At 39.9% G+C, this 22,874-nt stretch overlaps 2 protein-coding genes across 4 annotated transcripts; one reads left to right on the plus strand and one right to left on the minus strand.

Moving 5' to 3' along the window:
• Positions 1–5,510: 5,510 nt before the first annotated feature.
• cab39l1 (calcium binding protein 39, like 1) lies at positions 5,511–10,051 on the minus strand. Its single transcript, XM_053428626.1, has 9 exons — positions 9,693–10,051; positions 8,983–9,130; positions 8,721–8,885; positions 8,435–8,553; positions 7,382–7,550; positions 7,243–7,302; positions 7,073–7,138; positions 6,825–6,968; positions 5,511–6,473 (listed from the first exon to the last, which is right to left on the minus strand). Exons 2-9 carry the CDS (start codon positions 9,097–9,099, stop codon positions 6,282–6,284), a joined length of 1,032 nt encoding a protein of 343 aa, XP_053284601.1. The 5' UTR covers positions 9,100–9,130; positions 9,693–10,051; the 3' UTR covers positions 5,511–6,281.
• Positions 10,052–11,635: 1,584 nt separating this feature from the next.
• On the plus strand, positions 11,636–20,029 carry phf6 (PHD finger protein 6). 3 transcript variants are annotated; one of them, XM_053428057.1, is made up of 11 exons: positions 11,636–11,789; positions 14,764–14,926; positions 15,548–15,649; positions 16,580–16,713; positions 16,817–16,863; positions 17,403–17,566; positions 17,662–17,805; positions 17,901–18,005; positions 18,083–18,216; positions 18,983–19,112; positions 19,224–20,029. In XM_053428057.1, exons 2-10 carry the CDS (start codon positions 14,795–14,797, stop codon positions 19,110–19,112), a joined length of 1,092 nt encoding a protein of 363 aa, XP_053284032.1. In that variant the 5' UTR covers positions 11,636–11,789; positions 14,764–14,794; the 3' UTR covers positions 19,224–20,029. The 3 variants fall into 3 exon arrangements, with proteins under 3 accessions (XP_053284032.1, XP_053284034.1, XP_053284033.1); XM_053428059.1 differs by having other exon boundaries at positions 17,406–17,566; XM_053428058.1 differs by having other exon boundaries at positions 11,637–11,794.
• Positions 20,030–22,874: the final 2,845 nt, after the last annotated feature.

Raw genomic sequence — 22,874 nt, forward strand, 5'->3', positions numbered from 1 at the left:
AGGTTTAGGATTCGTTCGTGGTTAGATTTAGATTTATTTAGGAAAAGGTGATTTTAAGGGTCAGTTTTTGGTGGTTAGGTATCAATGTAAGACAGTGTGATATTCTCTGAAGTCACAGGAACACAACCCAACACACACACAAACACACACATGTATGTGTAACAGATAAGATGTATGTTTTGTACACACAGACAGATTGTACATTTTCATCTGTTGTAATTACGCTCCACAGAGACATTGGCCTGCCAGCCTATTGAGCAGGCCTCATGCTGGAGGACACCTCCTGGTAGGATGGAATGTGTCCCAGTGTTTTGAGCTGGACGGACATGACTGCTTCACACTCTCTGCTACAAATATCAACAAACAAATTCAACTTCTAAGACGCAAACAGTGATGACTTAGATCAGATGAATGTTCTGGAGGCGAAGCTACGATTCAACTTCTACCAGAAAAGTTCCTCTCAGTCGTTGTTTACACTATAAATAGCACAGCAACAGGCAATATTGACCCAATACACTGCTGCTATATTCTATAACTGCCTGAAGAGCAGATCTAGAATGTGTAGTGGATTTTCAACATTTCGCAGAGAAACAACAGGTCACAGAGGAGCTGCAGCTAACTATTATTCTTATCGTCTATCTTTTATTGAAGAATAAAACATGTCAGAGGAGTAGTGAAGAACGAATGAGAGATCTTGACAGAGCCCAAAGGGGATGATTCAAATTCCTTATTTTGTCCAACTAAATGTTTAAAACTCCTTATGATACAACTAAACGTCTTCCACAAAGGTCAAGTATGAGCTTCTGTTCACTTAACACACGAAACAGAGACAAAGAGAAAATCCTCTGAATTACTCTTGAAGGTTTGTGAGGACTCGGCCACAGTGACACTGGAGTGCTGGTACACTTCATTGAAAGCTGCAGCCGGAGGAGGAGACTCCAGACAGTGTTTGACATGATTTGGTGAAACTGAACAAAGACCTTTGTTTCTTCCCTCTCCTGTCATCTATCAGATACACACAGAGATAGCATACCTCCGACAAAAGGCCCCTCAATTTCAATCAACTCCACACACTCTTCTTTAAAAAACAAACAACAAATTATGTTTGAATATATGTTCATTAAGAAATATGGCATGTATTCAACAATTCAGTAGTGAGAACCACAGGTAAAAGATGTTAAGAAATGTTCAAAGTAAAAGGCACAAATAAATAAAAATGGCACCCTGAAACCTAACCACGACATATAATTTGGCAAATAAATTGAGATAATAAATTGGTTTAAAAGTGCCACATCTTTTTTTTAAATCACGATCCAGGAATAATCCTCGGGAAATGTGGTGAATATGTAAAACAAAACAAAACATCCTATCTAAGTTTATCACAAGAATTTAGAAATGCTACCTTTCACTTAAATAATTTCTAAAGACACCACATTCTTCTTCTTCACTAGAAGTCTACTACAGCTCCTTCCAACACCCAGTGGCTCAGTGATGTCACGTCCTCTCTAAAGCTGGAGAAACGGAAACATTCAGTAAGATACAAGTTCTACAATAAAAGGCAATTCTATTTTTCCAACTCTCTTCAATCTCTACTTTTTTCTTATTTGTTTTATTTCCTTTCCCCTTATCTTATCATATCCTTTATATTATTCATTATCTATTTGTCTACTTATTTATTTAGCTTTTGTGTCATTCAGGGGTTTGTGTGTGTTTTGTCATATTTTAATATTTGTAATAGTCTCTAACAGTGTCAATATGGCCATTAGCTATTTTGGATCTGTGGCAACTAGGACTCAGGCTTCACTAAATGTAATGGGTTCTTCCTTAGCCCATATTCCATCCTTTCCAAGTTTGAATAAAATGGGTCCAGTAGTTTTTCTTAATCCTGCTGAAGGTCCGACAAACAGCCATGAAATAGTTATTTCTCAACAGCTCAGCTTTCGTATGGACTTTATCTGGAAGTCTCAGTTAAAGGTGTATTGAGACTGACATTGTTTTCCCAAACACCAAACCAAAGTGGTGATTTAAAAATATCTGTAATAGTTTACTTGAACGTACAAAGATATTCCTCATATATAAATGTTTGTACAGATAAACTTACCACAGACGTGTTCTCACCTTTGATAAGACCAAGAGCTAGACAATATGGCCAAATAACAGTTGAAGAAATCTCTGTCGATTGAGATATTTATCATAATAAATGTCACATTATGTTTGCAAAGTGTAAATACCAATTTTTCTCCTAATTAAAGGCTGTGGTTTTAACTCCTCTTTATGAGCCGATAATGACAAACATTTGACAAACCTAAGGCCGATCAATTAAGCGTAATAACTCCTCACTGTGCTTACACAATGCACAAGCATTATATTTATATATGTATATTTGACCTTTGGTATATTGCAATTGATGAAAAACATATTGCGTTATTGTTGATAGTGTTATTGTCCCTCTAATAAGTTGATTGAAAATTGGATGGAGCTGTGATGTTCACACTGGTAATTGCGTGCTGCAGCAGCAGCAGCTTGTGTGTAGTTTGGAAAGCTGTGCGTCGTGCTTAATCTGTCCCGACTTGTTTTATCCTTGATGCTGGAAAAGACACAAGGTCCCACATCTCCACGCACCATGGGAATGATTAAACTGTCAGTTGTCTCGGTCAAACGTGCAAATAGACGAACAGGATTCAGGGAGACTGTAGTGTAGCTCTGTTTGTACACACCTACATAGTAAATAGAAAACAACTGTGTGGCTGCACCTGCCTCCAAGTCCATGTTTGTGTCAAACTAGTGAAGCAACACAAAAATCAATTGCCACAAAGTTTATTGCTTTCACAATTTTACCCTTTATAAAGTTATGTACACATAATTCACTCCCATGGTAAATAAAGAGAATATATCCAGAGTGTGGAAAAGGACAAGGGGGGGGGGGGGGGGGGGGATAAGGCAATAGGATAAAATAAAGCACAACAAATATTTTAAACAGAGAATTTTAAATCATCAAATACATAATATTGATCTTAAGGGATTTGTGTTGATGTCTATATAATATTGTCAGTGATTTATATATACTCATAATTAGAGGTAGGGTTAAAGAAAACATGGAATACTTTGTTTGTACAATTAAAGCAATGTGCCAATTGTCGCCAACTGCTCCCTCTGGTGGGATGTCTGTGTATAGCACGTCCTTCACAAAGTGCACGGCAAGTCTAAACTCACATTTCAAGGAAGTTTGATTCAATATCTACACCTATTAGTATTAATGTTGAAAATTTAGTAAAACATCAGCCTGATAATGTTGATTTTATTACAGAGCAACGCCTCAAATCAAGATATTATTAGAAACTCAAACACACTTTCAAACTTTCTTTCATTAACCGGTGACATGACCGTGCACAGTGAGCAGGACTTCAGTCTTTGTATTTATGAATAATGTACCACAATCATATCACACTTCTCTACTTATTTTTCCGAATCTTGAAAAGGATCTGACTCTCTGGTGCAGTTTTTAACAAGCAACTTAATCACAGCAGAAAATCTTTTGTGTGCAGCCTTACTAATTTCTGATGAAAAATGTAATTCCACCCAGAGGATCACTTTAAAAGTGTCTCTGTGGTTCTGAGAAATAACTGGTCATAAATGCGGGACTTGAAATGTAGTTTTGTTTGTCAACTTTGGGCTGAAAAAGACAAAAGCAAATTAAAGAGTTCTGGAATTTTACATGATCATTACGACCCATTACATGTCTTTAAATAAGGCAACATTCATTACAAGGTACCACACTGAAATTCATTATGAATTAACGTTTTGTGTGGCACCAACCAATGAAATATTTAAGTACTTTTAAAAATCTAGTTTTCCATTGTGAAAACCAGGTTGCAGTCCCTGTTCAAGTTTTAACACACACATATGTATATATATATATCAAGTTTAGGCATGCATACAACCCACTGTTGTGTTTTTCTTTTTAAATGTCAAATAAAATATCCCATCTAGGAAGGAAAGAACAGAGAACACAGCATTTGCAAACTCAAATCCCATGAGGTATGTACTAGGAAACCTGTGCACAGACAACACGTCTCCAAATCCCTAATATGCCACTTTAGTAACAACAGCAGAAGTAAGGCAACTATATCAAGGTGTCTTTTTAAATAGTAGAACTGATCTGGTGAGGACCTCAGTGCTCATCATCCAAAAACAAACTCATTCATGTTTTAACAGTGCATGTGGTTATTTTCGACAATGTGGTAACTTCTGACAGGAAAGTGCTCTCCGATGCATCACAGTTATGTTACAGTGTGTTCTGTGTTATTACAATCATATCAGAAAAGAACATGATAATTAAAATTCTGTGTCTTTCAGCAGCTGCCGCCCTCTTTTCTTTTTGTGCTCTTTGGTGTTAAAGTGGGGGCGACACGCTGATGAAGTGTTTACAGCGGTTACAGCCAGAAGCTTCTGGGTTTGAACCTGATGGGCGAGTGGAGTCTTTCTGAGTGGACTGTGCAGGTTATTCCTGCGCCTGTGTGGATTTTCTACGGCCCCTACCACAGTCCAAAGACATGTAGATTGGGGATAAGATTAATTCAAGACTCTAAATTGCCTGTAGCTGTGAATGTGGGCCTGAATGGTTGTTTCCCTCTACAGCCCCCTTTCCAGTGGTCTAAAAACCCACAAACGCCACTTACATCGGGCCTTCTCCTGAAATGAGAATAGATATAATCAGCCTTCACTCCCGGGTGAAATGACTCCGCAGTAGACACAGGTTTTTATCAGCTCCAGCTTCAAACAGCATTGATGGAAACGAGACTCCTGGGTGAATACGCCTCAGCTGTCAGTGTCTTTGTGATGTCAAACATGACACACCGGGGGAAAAGAGAGAGGCAAATGGTTAGGATACAATGGTGATCTGTCCAGGGTGTATCCCGCGTCTCTCTCAATGACAGCTGAGATCAGTAGTGTAGATAATGGTTGGAGAGATGGAGTTACACTGAATAACTGGGGAGATATGAGACTTTTCCTTACAGCCAAATATTTTTTTTTAAATGAAACCATTCTAGTCAAAGAAAATATGTTAAATTAATCAAGAAAAATAAACTCCAACCAATGTTAGTACAAAGTCTCACAGGTCGAGTGATTTTAAATATCATGCTCCGATATGAACACATAGATTCACAATGTAACATACGCATGATGCATCCAATATGCGGCGCCTCTGTGTAAACTGCGATATTATTTCTTGTTTTAAGCAGCGCTTATACCGTAATGGAAAGTAGTTTCAAAAGACATGAATGAATTATTTCTTACATCATTGTTTCAAATGAGTTATTGCTATCTGTGCTCAGCATGAGGATGAAATGGAGTGCTCTGAGTGAGATCAATTTGTATATCCTGGCTGTACATGTTAGCGCTGAATGGATGGCTACTACCCTGCAGCATTATCTGATGCTGTGCTTCTATTTCAGTCATGCAAGCCTCAGTGAACACAGCTTTAAAAAAAAAAAACGCAGCACAATAGATTGATTCCTCTGTGGTTTTGATTTTCTCTTCCTGTTCCAACTAACGCATTGGCAAGTACAGCACAACTGGATCATTTCAAACTTTTGCAACCTTACACATGTGACCAAAGGCCAAAGAAATTCACAATTCTCACCCCCCTCATGAAAAAAATCACTGTGTGTTGACCTGGCCAATATGATCCACATGTGAAGGATAATTTAGGTCCCTGTGCAACACAACAGCTTCACAATAAGGCAACAAATCAAACCGCTGTGATTAGTGAGGCTAAGCAATGTGCAGAGAGAAGAGAGTTACTCTATGTTTGAAACTGTTAACCATGAAGACACATTAGAAAAATAATATATTTACCTCAATCTCTAAAATATAGTTTCTGAAGATGAAAAGACTAAAGAGAACCTCGGAGCAGATGTTGGTTGTGCATGGGGTGACGTTTCTGTCATTCTAAAGTCACTGCCAGCTACAGTGTATGAGGAAGGGCAACAGTTTAAGGTCCAAGGATACTAAAACAGATTAAATGCATTATGATGAAAGAGAAAACACTATGGTTTAAATAACAGTTCTTGGCCCACTCAGGTATCTGGATGGAAATCACCTCCATATCCACACTAAAAAAAACAGAAAGTGAAGGAAGTAATCTGTACTCTTTTTTTCCTATATTTTGTAGTTAATATTAAATCTTAATGAAGCATGTCTCTCACTCAGCCTCTCTGCAGCTCCAGCCACTACCTCTACAATCTACCACCTGACCGAGCAGTCGTCAACACAGCTTTTTATGCTTCCTCCGGCGCCGCGGGCCTCTTCAGGTCCCGGATCTGCTTAATCAGATAGTTCTTCTCGCCGCAGAACTGCTCGTCTTCGGATCGGTCCGTCTGGAAGTGGCTCAGGAACTCCACCAGTTTGGTCTGGTTCTTCAGCAGTATGTCCAGCACGGGCTGAGTCTTGTTGGGGTTTGCAACGAATACCTTTGAAAGGAGAGCGATGAGGTTAACTAACAATCTGAAAAGTTTTTCTGTTCAAATTATGTTGATGACTGTTCTGCCTTTATTTGACAGAGGGGGGTTGATAGTAAAAGGACCCTGGCTGGACTCTAGCCCCGGCCACTATGAAAATAATTCGGCCTTATTATGAACTACAGTCCCAACAGTCTAAAAAGTTTTATCTTAAAATAAAATGGCTTCATCAGTCCAGACTGCTCCATAAACTTTCAATATTGTACGAATTTAACTATAACTCTTTAATTGGAAATTCTATGTGACTTTTAAACTTGAGTGTTTAAACAATGAATTGACAATGTGTGTGTTCTATTTTCACACCTTGAAGACATGGAACGCTTCAAACTGGATGTTTCGGCTGTTGTCTCTTAACAAGTTCATCATCAGCTTCAAGTTCTCTGCCCGACTGATGTACTTTGTCATGACAGTGAAGTTGTGTCGATCCAGGAGAAGTTCCCCGAGGAGCTGGAAAACAGCGCATCGTTAAAAACATGTCAGTAACAGTTGAATCTGCCGCTCAAATTAGAGCCATCAGTAATTGTGATTTGACAGAGCGCTGGAGCTTTCACCTTCAAAGACTGTCGTTTGGTGACATAGTTTTCGGAATGCAGGAGCTTCTCGTACTCTGTAAATACCTGAAGAAAATTTTGAAGTACATTAAAGCAAATCATGAGTACATTAAAGCAAATCATGAGCCTGCTTTCAATTAAAGATCAAAAATCCACAGGAGAAAGCTCACCCTGTCGTATTGGTTCTCCAGAAAATCTGCACACATAATCTTGTGTCTAGTAAGGAGATCCTGAGAGGAAAAAATAGGAGACTTAGATATCAAATAAGAACTGTTAAAAACTTTCTAGAAAGACAGTATGCCAGTGTACCTTGAATGAGGCGAAAGCATCTGAGGCAATGTCAAAGGTGGAGAGGTCGACATAATGGAAGAAGCAGTAGAAGTCTTCGGAGAGGAGAACCGTCCGGGCCAAAGGCTCGTGACGCAGGCACTCCCTCAACATCATTCCACAATTCAGAGCCACCTCGGCACTCTCGTATCTGTGTCGTTAAATACATGTCAGGTCCAGGTCAACTAATATGCCAGTTATACAGCACACACTGGCTATGTAACACAAATGAAAACCACTACTAACCAGCCTCATTTGTAGGAAAATCCACTCTTAACACATAACACTGCTAAGTTTTTAGCACTACTACAACATTTTATTTTTAGGCCCTATTTTCCACGATGTATTTTTGATATGGCTGAAAAGAGCTGACTTAACATTGACAATCCTCCTCGCAGCTACATGGGACATTAGTGGTAGAATCATCAAACACATTAACATCAAATGTTAGACTTTGAAGTTGAAGTTAAGAAATCCAGCTGAATGTTGCTCTTCATAAATTAGAAGTTTCTTGGTAAAAGGTGTAAAAACACTGCAGAGGAAATCCATGACACAGGTGGAAATTGGCAAAGAGAGCACTTGATCCACTGACACCAGCCACTTGCATCATAATGGAGTGTAAACGTTAAACAAGGTTGCTCTTTGAGTACGCGGGACAACTCTGTTTTTTCTTTTTCTTTTTAGAAGCTGTATAACCAGCACTCAACTATCACTCTCTGCATCTAAATGTGTAACCCACATGTGAATGCAACAAGTTCATGCTTGTTCTTTTGGGAGTTGTTGAAACACATACTGGGTAATGTAGAAAATCACGAGGCATGCTTAGGGAAAGTTATTTTAGCACAAAACACTCAAATGGAAACCTAAAACACAACAACAAAATAATAATTTGAGGGATTAGCTCGTGATATTTACCAGTTATTTAAGAGTAGATTACCTTTAACACATGTAAGTGGACAAATAAAGCAGTACTCAAATCTATTATGAAAGCATCTGACTTCCCCAAGTTCCTGTAGCCTGAAAAGATGAACTTACCCTTTCAGAAGCATGAAGAGGATCTGTGGGTGTGTAGAGATGTACTCTACCGTGGGTGTGCGAGTGCCAATCTGACGTCTGACAATATTGCTGAACAAATTAACCACATCCTTCTTCCTCTGTGAAAAAAACAGAAACACTGAGTCAGTCAGATGAATGGCTGACTGGCTAATGATGATATGCAGAGACATTATCGCTCCTACTGGCAATTTGGTGTCTGCACAGAGTAAATCAATACTTCTTTTTCTGGTCGTTAAACAAAAAGTCAGAGCAGAGAGACAAGCACCTCAAAGTCAATCCTATGCAGGTTGGCAATGAGGGTGATGAGGAGGTCGGTGTTGTACAGCTCCTGTGCGAGCTGAGCCACAGCTTCGGTGTGAGGCTCCTTGTCACCTGTTCCACAGAGCACCTCCTTCAGCGAGGCCAGGCTTTTAGACACCTCATCTGCAACCTGTGATCGTGGGGAAATAGTTAATGACTGTGATCACAAGCTAGTGCTGAGAACAAGATCCAGATGTCAAACAGTGAGGGGAGAAATCATCGCTGACCTTCTCACACTTTTTGCTGTCTCCAGGGTCCAGTTTCTCCAAGTACGCCACATTCTCCTTCAAACTCCTCACGTTTTCTGCCGGACTCTTCTGAGTCTTACCAAAGGGAAAAGGCATGGCTGAAGAGAGGTGAACCAAGCCCAACAATCTGTGTGGAAATAAAAAACACAACACACTTTCAACAAACTATCCTGTGCAAGTACATGCAGCTCCACTTCCTGTACCTCTCTGCATCAGGAAATGGCTGAAATGTCTCACCTGAAGAAAGCGAGAGTGAGGTTAGCTCCCTTGTCTGACTGTAACTCGACACTCCGAGGTAAAAAAACACAATAACAGTTGTTAAGAGCATAACAGCGCACACAGCTAGCTGACTTAGCTAACTTTAAACTAGTCACCATCGAGGGCGGAGCGCTGAAGTAACTCTACCACTGTTAGTTAACTCTGGTTTAGTTTGGTTAGTTTCTCGAAGTGAACATGAGCCCAGTTGACTCAAAACGCTGACTTTCTAAGTGGAACAATGATGTCAGGGGCAAGAAGAAAATGTCAACCCCGCAGCGATGTTCATCAGCAAACTTCAGCTAGCTTGTGACCTAGTTAGCTGTAGCGATAAAACCGGCAAACTGACGACAGCATGTAGTCAGAGAGCCCCGTGGAAAACACACACAAACACACACGACTGGGACATTGAGCTCCGGCTGTCACACACTCACCGAGTGAACTGTGCTTTTCGGGCTGAAGGAGGCTCGGCGGTGGCTAAAGGTTAGCTAGCAGGCTAGCAAGTTGTCTCCACTTTCTTTTCCCCGCCGCAGCGTCGCTGTGAGCGTCCGGCACGTTATCTGGAGCACCGTCTGTCTAACCCGAGCGAGCCGACGCTACAAGTGGCTCAAACCGACGACCTTCATCGCTGAGATGTTTCATGAAAAATCTCTCCACTCGTGACCGACTGTCACCTAACTTGCTGGCTGCCTGGTGTCGGTGAGGAGCGGGTCTCCGGGCTGATGTGCTCATAGGTTCTCCTCTGGTGGAGCCTCTCTCTCTCTCTCCACCCGCAGATCGGCTCCGGGACACTGGGCGGGATGTGTTCGCCCAACAAAAAGACTGACAGTCGTCTCAGCCTATCACTACAGCCCCAGATAATTATATATGCGGTGAAGCCTTCTCCGCTGTAGGTGCGCGTGTTTCAGTGCTCAGATACTTTTCGTACGGGTGGAGACACTGAGGACTTCACAAGAAGCTCCGTCCACCGGACTGTCTTGTGACATAAAGCAATTGCACCCGAGTTCTCGCTAAAAGATAAAGGGAAATAAGTTGAGTTCAGAAATGTCCTCGGCTTGAAATTACGTATTTTCATCCCGTATACAATGTATGCTGTTTCAAACGGTTTTAGTAGTAATATCCATAATATATGTTGGTGTATGCAATTAATAAACTTTTTCAAAAGCTTCAGAGACGTCGACACTCTTGGTTATATATAAACTTCTTCAACAAGTGTGTAAAAATATCAAGACAAACATTTTCTTACCATTCAATATTGTTAGTTATCATGATAACAATCACATTATCAAAGACAGATTTTTCATCATGATGATGGGCATTATAAACCATACAGTCTATCTTTTCAACATATACTCTCATTGTGCTACAATATCAAGTGTCCTTCTCTCCTGCATCTTCTGATGTCATCTTGTGATATGAGCTTCAAGTTTGTCTTTCACACCAAATCACAATGAGAATGTATTTATTTCTTTTTAAACCCATAAGATGCCTACAGCATTATACCATCATGCATCAGGCACAGTTGGTGAAAATCTATCATCAGTTCTCTGAACTTTCAGTTACAGTTTCAACTGCTTTTGCTGATTTTTTAACCTGTTAAGAGGCGGATTGAAATTCGCCTATAAGGCCTGTCTGAGGAATACCCAAAGTAAATTGAAAGTTGTTCTTGAACCATTTGGAGTACATGCATGGTCTTGGTCTCTTTTGAAAGGTAACATTCTGAACTTTTCCCAGCATGATCTCCCAGCAGTAAACCACTGTATAGTTTTACACTGTCACATGTCAAGTCTGTGCTCAGATCATCCTGTTAATGGGCGAACTCTCACCCTCTGTGTTTTTCATGCAAATTTGAACAAATGATCAATTATCTAATCGATGACTCGACTGGTAATCATCAATTTCTTTTTGATAATCAATCATTAAATTAATTATCTATGTTTGAATAATCAAACTGATAGGTGCATTGCATTGTTCAAGGCTTTGATGGAAAAACTCAAACATTACACACACACCAATTCATTCATTTTTTGACAAACAGATCTGAAATTAGCTCATAAATCTCTTATTCTAGTGAAATCATGACATAACAAACATGTCAGTCCAACATGCTGTGCATCTGCACGAGGCATCAGGATCAGAATCGGGTTTTATTGCAAATCAGGTTTACTCATACATAGACACATCTGGTCAGACCTGAAGTCATCTCTGTTTCAGGGGAAACGAGACTTCAAAATTCAAGCCGTGTCCATGAGATATTTATCAGGTAATTCGCTTTCGTTTCCTGCACACACGACAGACCTCCTGTGCCTTTCCCTTCACACATAAAACATCTCAACATGCGCACCGCCTACACGCGTCTTATTCTGAAAACCTCACTCGGAAGTGGCTGCGGTCTGTGACGCTACAGCTAGCTTGATGCTAGCGTGAAAATCACCACGATCACTAGTGAAGGACGGTGAGAAGCTCAGCGGCCGTCCGGGACACTTTCCACCCTTTTCCACGGTCTCACCCGGTTAAGGGCCCAGCAGCAGGTGAGGTGTGTTGTGTGTGTCCGCGGCTGTGCGGTAGTTGTTGTGTAGCGTGGCCTGTTGTGCTCTCAGGCCGTATTGGTGTCGTACGACCCGGGCTGCTCTCCGCTCGCAGCCGCACATCACGTATGGCGCTCTTTACTTCGAAACGACTCGAAAACACCCGCGTCCGTCACGAGATTTCCCCTCAGTTAAAGGGAAATATTCCCAGTTCCCCCACTTCCAGTCCAAAATGCAACATTTCAGAGAGACGTTTTCCTTTCAGGGAGCTGCATCGAAGGGCCCGTGGAGAGATTTCAGGGCGTTCATAGTCACAAATGTTTTCACTTAGAGACACATGTTATAGGAATAATCCAACACACACACACACACACTGACCCTTTAATTCAAAAGTTTCCACCTTAAATTTCAGCCACTTTTGTTTTATACGGGCTCGTCCTCGTCACAGATGGAGGCCAGCGTGGACGAGCAATGCAGGGATGTGACATGAGAGGTGTTTCAGGGGCGATCAGCGGTGTGAATAAAGCCTGGTTGTTGTTATTTACATGCGGAGTGAGCATCGTGTGTGTGTGTGTCTGTCTGGAGCCGCCGAAGGGAAAAGCCTGGCCCTGCGATCATGGCTTGAATAATGGTTTTATATCAAGGCGTTGCAGCAGCAGCACACACACACACTGCTATTGTGGTTTATAAAAGAAAACACACTTTCCTTTGAGGCTGACCAAATCCTATTAATCCTCGTGTTTCGTGTAAATGCAGCACATGATGGACAACGCAACCACACACCATCTCGGATGACAGCTCTCCTGCACTCCACACAACACAATGTTGGTTTACAACCAGTCGTAATGGATTTTGAACGAACATGGGAATTATTGCCAATCTGAAGCAAATTGTTCAAAAATAAAATGTGTATGCTGATCACAACAGGCAACATAGTCTAAAATTGGGAATTTAAATCAGAAAAGTGTATTTATTTTATAGAATTTGGGGCAGACACAAGTGGCAAGATATGGAAAGAGAGTGAATATAGGGTTTGTTAAAAATAATGTATATATATTTTTAAAATATATTTAAAGTCTAGCTCCTGTGTGTTTGTCACTGCTGCTCAAATCAGGCAATACACTTTTAACTTCAAATTTACATCTCAATAATAGATTTTCTGTAGTGAAGTGGTATAATAATGTAGAAGTAGTAAATACTACTTAAAATAATAATAGCGATAAAGCATATACAAAGACTGGGGCTGCGAGCAGCACTTGCGACCTCAGAACCCGATGAGGCAGCGGAGGAGGGGGAACAGGGACCGGGTGAAAACGTCTCTGTTTTGTGCTTCGCGGGAAGGATAAACACGTCGCTTCCATCGTCCGTCACGCGGCACTAGACCACACCTACTAATCAGCCATTACGGTCCACGCCATCAAGTGAAGACCACGGAGTAAAAATTTAAAGTAAATCGAATTTAAGTTGTAAAACAAGGGTTACCTCCTTTTGGCAGTAGGTGGTGCTGATAGGACAATTCACAGAGGAGTTGTACTAAATCCCTCTTTATTGGCAATCATCAGACTGATGCCAGGCCACGGTCACATCGTTTGCCGTAGAGTAAACATTTAATATATTTTTATCTCCATAGAATTGATATGACACTCACTGAATTTAAAGTTGATCTGATGAAAACTCTAGGTGGAGTTCTGTCAAAATACAACATGTGTAAACGGTAAAAAAAAATGGCCACTTAATTCAAAATGGCCGACTTACTGTTTTGTCTAGCATATCGATCCAAGAGGGTTTTTTGTTCTTTATGAAATGAAACATGTCGCTTTGCCAGGCACATTCCTTTAAAACATATGAATGTCTTCAGGGGTGCTGTTATTACACACATGTAGTTCTAGGGAAATTGAACAAAGTAGACTGAAGCTACAGCAAATGCGTGTGGCACAGCAACAAATTGAAATTTGACGCCACGCCACCAACACGGTGTTCAACTAAAAATTCACAGTTTTGATTAGACTTCATCGAGTACAACAAAGTGTAAGACGTAAAAAAACCCTGTGATTTTAAGTCATGATTTCTGTGTAGATGTCATCAAATGGATGACTCCCTGTTGCATTTATCAAATTGGTGCCGAGAACTTTTTATTCCATCCAGTCATGATATATATGTACCAATTTCATGAAGGTTGACTAAACCAGACGGAATTGCTGCTTTAGGGGGCGCAGTTGAGCCATTTTGCTACAGTCGTCTCGAATTGCTACAGAATATGAACATTTTCAAGCCATCAAAAATGCATTTAATTCTACTGGAAAAGCAATAGGGCATTCACATTGTTGGTGCTCGGGGCCTGATATAATGACAACATCACATGTATATTAGGAGTTTGTCTGTAATTATAAGGAGTGTGTTTGTGTGTGTGTTTGTATCAGATCTGGTCGTCCAGCTTCTGTTGATATCTGTGTCTGTTTAATCTGATTTAGTTGTGGGATGACTGGTGGATGTAGCTAATTGCTGGCCTGTGGTGGGCTGATAATGTCTCTTAATCCATAACACATCAACAACATCATCGACTACCTTCCAAAACTTCATCAATTCTCCCCAAATTCTGGTGTTGATCAGCAATACACATATTCTGTAGATATTATTTTTCACCAAAGGCCACCAGATACTCTAGAGTTAGAACTCAATGAAACAGGGTGCAGAGTTTTCTATATATTACATCAGCACTTAACAAAAACAACATGTGAGATAATCACACTTCAAATCAGAAACCTCACAGACACCTTCAATTGGAGGCTTTAATTTGCGGCACACATACAGATCATCTGAAGCATTGTGGGGACATTTGAGAGAAATAATCCATTGGTGTGTTTAGAAAGTCTTTGATCTTTTAGTTGAATTCATTAATAATGAGATCAAAATAAAAGTGTTGAAATGGTTCAGCGTTATCTTCATCATTTATGTATTTTTTTTTTTTTTTCATTAGATTCCTGGGCCAACAAAAAAAGCCTCTGGCCATGTCGGGACAGAAGAAAGTCGCTGCAGCACGGCTGCTTAAATGTGCCTTCTGCAGAACCAACAGAGACAAGGAGTGTGGCCAGTTGCTGCTGTCTGACAGCCAGAAGGTGGCAGCCCACCATAAGTGCATGGTGAGGAAAGCACACACACACAGTAGTTCTAAACCCCTTCACCTGAGATTATTCAAGCTAAATTCATGCATACAACACTATCTGTCACATATGCAGAATTGTGAACTATGACGAAAAGAAAGTGTGGATTTTGAATTTTGTCTTGTGACAGCTGCTTATAAGATGAAGATGACAAAAATCCTAACATTTACAAATCCCCAAAAAGTAAATATAATGTATCCGTTCAGAATAAATATGTATATATCATAAATAATCTTGAGAGCCTTGAAATAGCCCCTTGGTTGATGCTAAGTTAAGAAAACACTGCTACACACCCTCTGACACTCCATTTAAATAAAACTGTCAAAAGTATGAAATGTAAAATTGTAAGTGTGTTAGAGTGAAATCAGCTCCGACGGCGTGATCAGTAAAACTATTGTTAACCATTAGTTTGCTGGGAAATAATGCATCATAAGTGGCAAAGGAAAATTAATTTGCCAAAAATAGGTTATTGGAACCCACAAGAAAATAATATAAGTATAAAATGTATTATAAGCATAATTAATTAGACAACATTTATTCAAGGGGAATTATTTAGAAAAAGACAATTGAATAACAGTTTTCATATTTTTCCCTGTGTAGCTGTTCTCCTCTGCTCTGGTCACGTCTCACTCAGACAGTGAAAACATCGGCGCATTCTCTGTTGAGGATGTGAAGAAGGAGATCAAGAGGGGGAACAAACTGGTAAGTGCCTGCTGCTCCTCTTAATGAAGCATTACTGAGTCAAGGAGAACTGAATTGTGTAATGCCACAGAGCTTCTCTAATGTGAAAGCTGAACATTTTAAATGAATCATTCAAATGAAATTGAGCGTATTTATGTGGATATTTGTGATTAGGATAACAAACAACCATTCACATTCACACCTACTGGTAATTGAGAGTCTCCGATTAACCTGCACGTCTTTGGGAGACCCCGGCTGGTCGTTAGGTTTGAACCCTCTTGTTTTGAGCCGACACCACTGCTGCTTCTGTGGGGACAATAATATCATCTTTTGTTAATATTTTAGGATATAACATCTAGATTATTGCCTAAAATCAACAAATTGTGATTTATTCCTCATATTGAAAATATGTTGAATTAGGACTCTGATGCTAACATGCAATATAGTCTTAAGTAGCAACATTTCATGTCATATCAGTTTTACAAATTGTACATTACATTTCACAGTGGTTTCACCAGCCTCTGCCACGTTTATGCGTTTACTTAAAGTCCTGTGCCTGTATGTGGTAATTGTTTTCTTTCTTCCTTTTAACATACATGTGTTTCTAATTATAAAACCAATAAAACACAATTAATAATGATTAATACTACATAAATGTTTTCATTCTGATTCAGTTTAAGATTTTTGCTGCTTTTTACTGCTATTATATGAACTTCTGTGCCTCCCTGCCATTTTCACTGCTGCATTTCATTTGTTTTCTTCAATAAAGGTTTCGGCGTCATGATATTTGTATATGGACTTTTCAGACAATTGTGTCTGTTTGAATTACTATTCTGATCCACATGTCAACATTTCACGTTATGAGCTGACTGAGGACGGTCTTCAAGTGAACCTTAATGTTTGGGAAACGGCATGTGCTCAGCTTCTTTTTTTTTCTACTATCCTCACCAGACGTGTTCTTCTTGTCACCGGCCGGGTGCTACTATCGGCTGCGACGTGAAGACCTGTCGGAGGACGTATCACTATTACTGTGCCCTAAAGGACAAAGCTCAAATCAACGAGAATCCCTCACAAGGGACCTACATGTAAGTCAATCTGTGAATTGACCCTCAATCAATCATGACGTGAAGAAAGATATTTTTTATCTGTTCATTTTATCCTCATTTCTTTGCATCTGTGTGTTGGTAGTGTTTACTGTCGCAAACACCGAGATGATTCTCTGGACGACGTTGAAGGTAGAGCCCACTCAACCATGTGTTATACTGTTATTATTGGATCTATTTTCCTTTTCAGTTACTATACATATTACACACATTATTAACGCTTTTATCTGATGAATTAGGGTGGTTTCCAATGTTATTTATAGTTAGTTATTTCTATTGTCTTTTTGAAATCGTATTGTGATTTGTGTTGCAGTAATAAATAATAACAATACCACAAAATACGCTCTTATAGTGATAAGTAGAACCAGACTGGTATGGATTTTGAGGCGGCAAAACTGGAATGTTGGACAGTATTTGGAGGAAAACGATAAAATTGCTACGATAAGATTTCCTTATGACAAAAAAATGTATTCGAGGCTTGATATTTTAGTCTGACCATAAGCAATTATAAAGGAAGAGAACACAAATGCAATCAAATGTATAAAATTTGAATTAAAAATGGGAATTTTCACATTTCTGCATATTAGCAAAGATTAACATTGTGGCAAAGTTGTCGTGAATAACACATCAACTTTACTTTGATACATTTTACATTTTCGTTGATTTGTCAGCAGATGAAGAGGGAGGTGTGGCCAATGAGTCCGACTCGTCACCTCCACAGAGCAGAGGCAGAGGAAGGTTTGAGAAGGTGAGAGCCAGAGCGGGCTCTCGTGGCCAATCGGAAGACACCCGCTCCACCTCCTCACAGGCTGCAGACGAGGAGAGCTCCTCCCATGTAAGGCAGCACGCTCGTTCTTCGAAGCACTCTGGTAAATTCACCTGGATGGTGTGTTGGCTGTATTGTACTGAGTTTTGTTCTGTCTGTTGTAGCGGGACAGGTCACCTCTCCGGACCAGCCAAGGAGATGGCGGCCAGCGCTGTGGCTTTTGTCATGCTGGTGAGGAAGAGAACACAACGAGGGGCATGCTTCACAGCGATAACTCCAAGAAAGTGGCTGCACACTACAAGTGCATGGTAAGATGAACTGTGTAAGAGCATGTGTTTGTGCCACACACTCTCTGTAAATTTGCACATATATCAACTTTAGTCTAATCTCTGACCCCTGGCAGCTTTTTTCATCGGGGACAGTCCAGCTGACGACAACATCGCGCGCTGAGTTTGGAAACTTTGAAGTTAAAACAGTCATCCAGGAAATCAAGCGAGGGAAAAGAATGGTAGGACAATTTATTTTGAAAGACGCTTTGAAATGTAGTTTCGTCATTAAAATCAATTGGTTGGCTTGTTTTCCCAGAAATGTACTCTGTGCACTCAGCTGGGAGCCACCATTGGCTGTGAAATCAAAGCATGTGTGAAGACCTACCACTATCACTGCGGCCTGCAGGACAAAGCCAAGTACATCGAAAACATGGCCCGCGGCATCTACAAGTGAGCTCAGCCTCTACAGACAAACACTTTCACTTCACTATGAAACATTAATTTACGGTATAACCTATTTTTACATTCAGTCTTTTCTTTTTATATATCCAGTAACTGCTGCCACACAGTTGCTTGATATTAAGTTTTACATGTGGTTATCAACTAGTGTTCACTTTGTCAGCTATTTCAAGTGTGGGTTATTTTTATACTTTGCAATAAAAATGTGTCCCCCGCAGGATTCACAGCGAGCGAGTGGGGGGTTGATGAAGTTCCTTACACGTAACAGACCCCAAAAATGTTTAGAAATAAAGGAAACGAAATATCTCAGGATGAACAAGTGGATCCACACACGTAGAAGACACAGACAGAGATGTCAAGAGAGTTGATGCTGATAAGAGCCGATGCCTGTGTCAATATGATGTAAACAAAAACATGTGATCTCCTCAGCAGAATTAATACGTCACGTCCTGTCTCTTCCTACTGCGCCCCCCCCTTGCCTGAATCCTGCAGCAGATCTGTTACTGCGTCTCAGCGGAGAATCTCCCAAAGCGTTGTTCATGGGTGAAATAAACCTCTGGAGGAAGTCCAGATCTAATTCTCTCTGGATGTCCTCCAGAGGAAATGTCTGAAAACGGCTATTAAAACATTGTGTAAAAACCTCATAGATGACCTTTAATACCAATTCTGCACCACTTTACAGACACCCATCAGAAACTACAACTAATATCTTTGTATTGCTGTGTTTTGTTTGTGTGTGTATCTCTGTGTATTTTAGACTGTACTGTAAGAACCACAGTGGGAATGAGGAGAGGGATGAGGAAGATGAGGAACGAGAGAATCGCAGCAGAGAGAGGGCAGCTAGCGACCATGGAGGAACACCGGCAACGCAAGTGAACGGCAATTAGGTTGTTACACAAAAACTGCTGCTAAGATTCTTGAACTGTCCTTATGTGAAATATGAGTTTGAATAAAAAAAAGATTTGTAAAGTTTTTGTCATGTGTTTTTTTTTTTACAGGTAGTTCTGATGGATGTGATGTTTGGAGAGAACTGCAGAGCTCACAAGCGAGGGAGAGATATTTTTTATACTGAATCTTAGCCTACTCACAAAGTCGTGGTCTTCAGCTCCCACGAGTCCTTCACACAATTTCTTCCAGTAAACGGACTCGATGTCCCCAGCGTGCAACAGACGTGTTCTTTGTGAAATCCTGTTTTGAGTTGTCTGGACGAGCTTTTCACAGGCCGGTGGAACTGAGCAGAGCGGGGGCTAGCATGGCTAAACTTTAGCGAGAGTATGATGGACTCAGTCTCAAGAACCCGAACAATTGCAGTGAATAAGAGCTGAAGTTTTGATTGTCACTCAGTGCCCATGTCCCCACAGATTACATGACCCACACTTACTGAAAGTGGACACATTCTTCCTATTCCTTAGCTTCTGAAGGACTCACTTTTAAGAGGGGTCTGTTTGTTACTAGTCTCACTATGAAGTTGTGCCGTTTGATTACCTTGTTTCTGTAATCATGTCTTAAGAATACTCTTCATGTTAGCCTTTCTTTCTTGATATGTAATATTTTGCTACTGTACTATTATCATCATGAGTCATATTGGATATCTGGATTTCGGACAGTCACTATTACAAGTTTTGCCAGCATGCACTTGGATTTACCCACTGTTAAAGGTGGCATTTTTTTTATTTAGCTGTTAAAGGGCAAAGTAGAGCTCTTTAGAAGAGTTGGCTTGACTTTGTTTGATGTACTGTTGACTTGTATCTCTACAAATGTATCCATGAATGATTGGAAATAGAAAATATTTTTATTTTACACATTTACTGAGTGAGTCTCTCATTTCATCTGAAAGTGTGTCCATAGGGTACACCAAACAGAAAGCAGTCCTCTGGCAGGTCCAGGTTTGAAGAGGGAGGAGATAAGGTCATGAAGTGAGACCGTGCAGTCATGCAAGACTACCTCAGCTCTACTCTCCATTTATAGTAAAAGCCTCTTCTGCAGCCATTTGGAATATTTACTCTGCAGTTATTTAAATTGGTGTACATTTAATTTTGTATTTTATATATAAACCATTCATCCACACAAGTTCAGCACTGTACATTAAAGAAAAGTAGAAACAATATAGTCAGTGGATATCATACCTCTGCCATGGCCCAACAGTCCCCTAATGAAACAAGACATTTATATTCACTACATCCAGAGATCAAAGGTTCTTGCCTTATCCTGTCAACTGACTGATGGAAAAGTGAATAAAAACAACTTGAGGATACTTATGAGCCTAAGAAATGATGTACTTTACCCCTCAACTTCTACCAGAAGCAGCTGGTCAAAGGATCCGAGAGATCTGGGAGTGGAAAGACTCAGTGCAGCAAACTAAAAGTAAAATCATGACTATACTAACATACATGTTAAAGCCTTTGGTAATTGAGGTGCGGGCATTATGAATAGGGAACAGAGCTTTCATTGGTAAAACTTAAGGTCTAATTCTAATGTTTTTAATTCAATTATTCAAGACAGTATTTAATCATATCATAAGGAAAACCCCTAATACATAAAAGGGAAAAGCAATTATAACAAAGTCAATGTTATGTTCTTCCAGTTTTGCCCCTCTCAGCGTTCCAGTTGTGCTAATTCAACTAATTCACAGCCGAAATGTTGACTTTTCTGAGCAGAAAAACCTTGTTCTTAGAAACAACCTTAACCATGACTCAGCTCCATTTAAATGTCTCATTTAGTCATGTGACAGTGAGTTGATGTTACCAGGTCCCTAAATATGAAGCATCTAAAAAGAATTCAGCTTTTATTGGATAATTATGTGCCTTTAATCATATTCATGTCCTGATCAAAGTACACCGCTTTGCGCTGAGAGGAGTCGATGCAATATGCGCTGATCAATCACCAGCTTTAGAGTGCCACTCTCAATTTAACTTTACAAAGATAAAGCAGAATGTATTTTAAATGATTGAATACTCTGTCTGGGGTTTTTACAAGATATTTTTTTTCATCTAAATGTTTCTCCACCATCTGCAAGTTGTTTTCATACTTAACAGCTGTAAATATATTCTCAATTTCCTTTATGCATCATATTGTGGGTCAATAGTAAACATCAACAGCATTGTATTTTAATTATGGTGCCTACACTTTGAACACACTACATACAGAAATCCACCTTATCCTGTAGTCATAGACACTGGAGCTGCTCTTTAGTCAGTGAATGAAGGAGTAAATAACGTAAACAACAATGATGACAGGGACCTTTGGGATCACAGCTGACAGGAAACGTTCCAAATACTTCCAAGGTTGTTTTAATTTGATTTGTCTAAAAATGCCAACATCGTTAAGAAGACATCTCCTCAGGACATGTCTGGACTGGAGTCTTTAAAAAAAGTTGTCTCTGTTTGAATCGGACCAAGTTTTAGCATGGTGTGTCATTACATTCTGTAATGACAATTTACAATGGCTAATAGGCAGAGCCATAGCCGCACACCACCCCTAAACACCCCAACCTTCTTATAACATTCTGATGATCTTAGCTATACAACTATTTTGAAGTAGTTACTTAAAAAAATAACAAAACATCAAGAACTTTACTATTCAGGATTTTTTTTTCAAAACATTTGGGATCCCTGAGTATGGTGACAATAAAGACCTTGAATCCTATCTTATATGAAGTCGATTCAGTTATTTGATCGATTGAAAATCAATGGCAAGTACTGTATTAATACATTTAGGTCATTTTCATGTCAAGAATAAAAAGATTTCAGGGATCTACAGCTTTTCAAATGTGAAGATTTGCTGCTCTTTCCTTGTAATTGTTTAATAATTATATCAAGAGAATATAGGACATCTCGTCCTATACACTCAATGGTGGACTTGGAAAAACAAGCAGTGAATCCCAAAAAAAATTCAGATTAGGCCATGGAGAAAACAACCATTAGTTGAAGATAATCAAATAACGGTAAATTGTCTCACAGTGCAGATATGAAAACTGCATAGTCATTGTGCTGTGTCGCAAAACAATCAATGAACAGTTATGTTCAGAGGACTGTTTCATAGAGTAGGTTGAGTTGCCTCTCCCTTCTTTGTTTTCAAATTGACAGTTCTGCTTCGCTCTGAGTCAGTTATTATGGCCACAGCTAAACTGCTCGTGGGTAGGTTTTCTTTCTCCTTCTCCTCAGCTGTAACCTTCACATTTGAGGAGGTATCTGACTAGGTGTGTTCTCTCAGTCAGACACATACTATGCTTCCATCATTTCTGATTGAACCATCATCTCCCCAGTGTCAAGACAATATCCTTTTGTCTCTTCCTTATTTCCTGCTGGTCTGAATAAAGTTTGACACACAACTCACTGAATGGGATTTTAAGTTTTCCTCTCTTCAAGTACACATAGAAAGTACATAGGTTTCAAGGGACTTTTGAAAGAGGGATCTGAGGGGCCCTAAATTGAACCAAACTGAAATCGTCACGCTTTTGGTAGAAAGCTAGCAGCATAGGGGCTTGTTAGGGGGTTTCCAACCATGGTGTCATTGCAGTCTCCTGAAAATAGCAGATTATACAATTTAAGGGGGTTCTCAACAATTTTTGAGGCAGACAACTGTATCATCGCAATTTAGCCTCTTCAGCCTCCGTTTTTGTTATTGGCTACAATGAAGGTCAGATTGGA

The sequence above is a fragment of the Pleuronectes platessa genome, chromosome 8 (genome assembly GCF_947347685.1).
Source record: "Pleuronectes platessa chromosome 8, fPlePla1.1, whole genome shotgun sequence".
NCBI lineage: Eukaryota > Metazoa > Chordata > Actinopteri > Pleuronectiformes > Pleuronectidae > Pleuronectes > Pleuronectes platessa.

Coding starts and splice junctions, on each gene's coding strand:
- cab39l1 (XM_053428626.1), bottom strand. CDS start 9,099: ATGCCTTTTCCCTTTGGTAAGACTCAGAAGAGTCCGGCAGAAAACGTG. Junction 8,886..8,982: donor ACAGCAAAAAGTGTGAGAAG/GTCAGCGATGAT, acceptor CCACGATCACAG/GTTGCAGATGAGGTGTCTAA. Junction 7,551..8,434: donor CTCTTCATGCTTCTGAAAGG/GTAAGTTCATCT, acceptor TTAACGACACAG/ATACGAGAGTGCCGAGGTGG.
- phf6 (XM_053428057.1), top strand. CDS start 14,795: ATGTCGGGACAGAAGAAAGTCGCTGCAGCACGGCTGCTTAAATGTGCC. Junction 15,650..16,579: donor TCAAGAGGGGGAACAAACTG/GTAAGTGCCTGC, acceptor TATCCTCACCAG/ACGTGTTCTTCTTGTCACCG. Junction 18,006..18,082: donor TCAAGCGAGGGAAAAGAATG/GTAGGACAATTT, acceptor TTGTTTTCCCAG/AAATGTACTCTGTGCACTCA.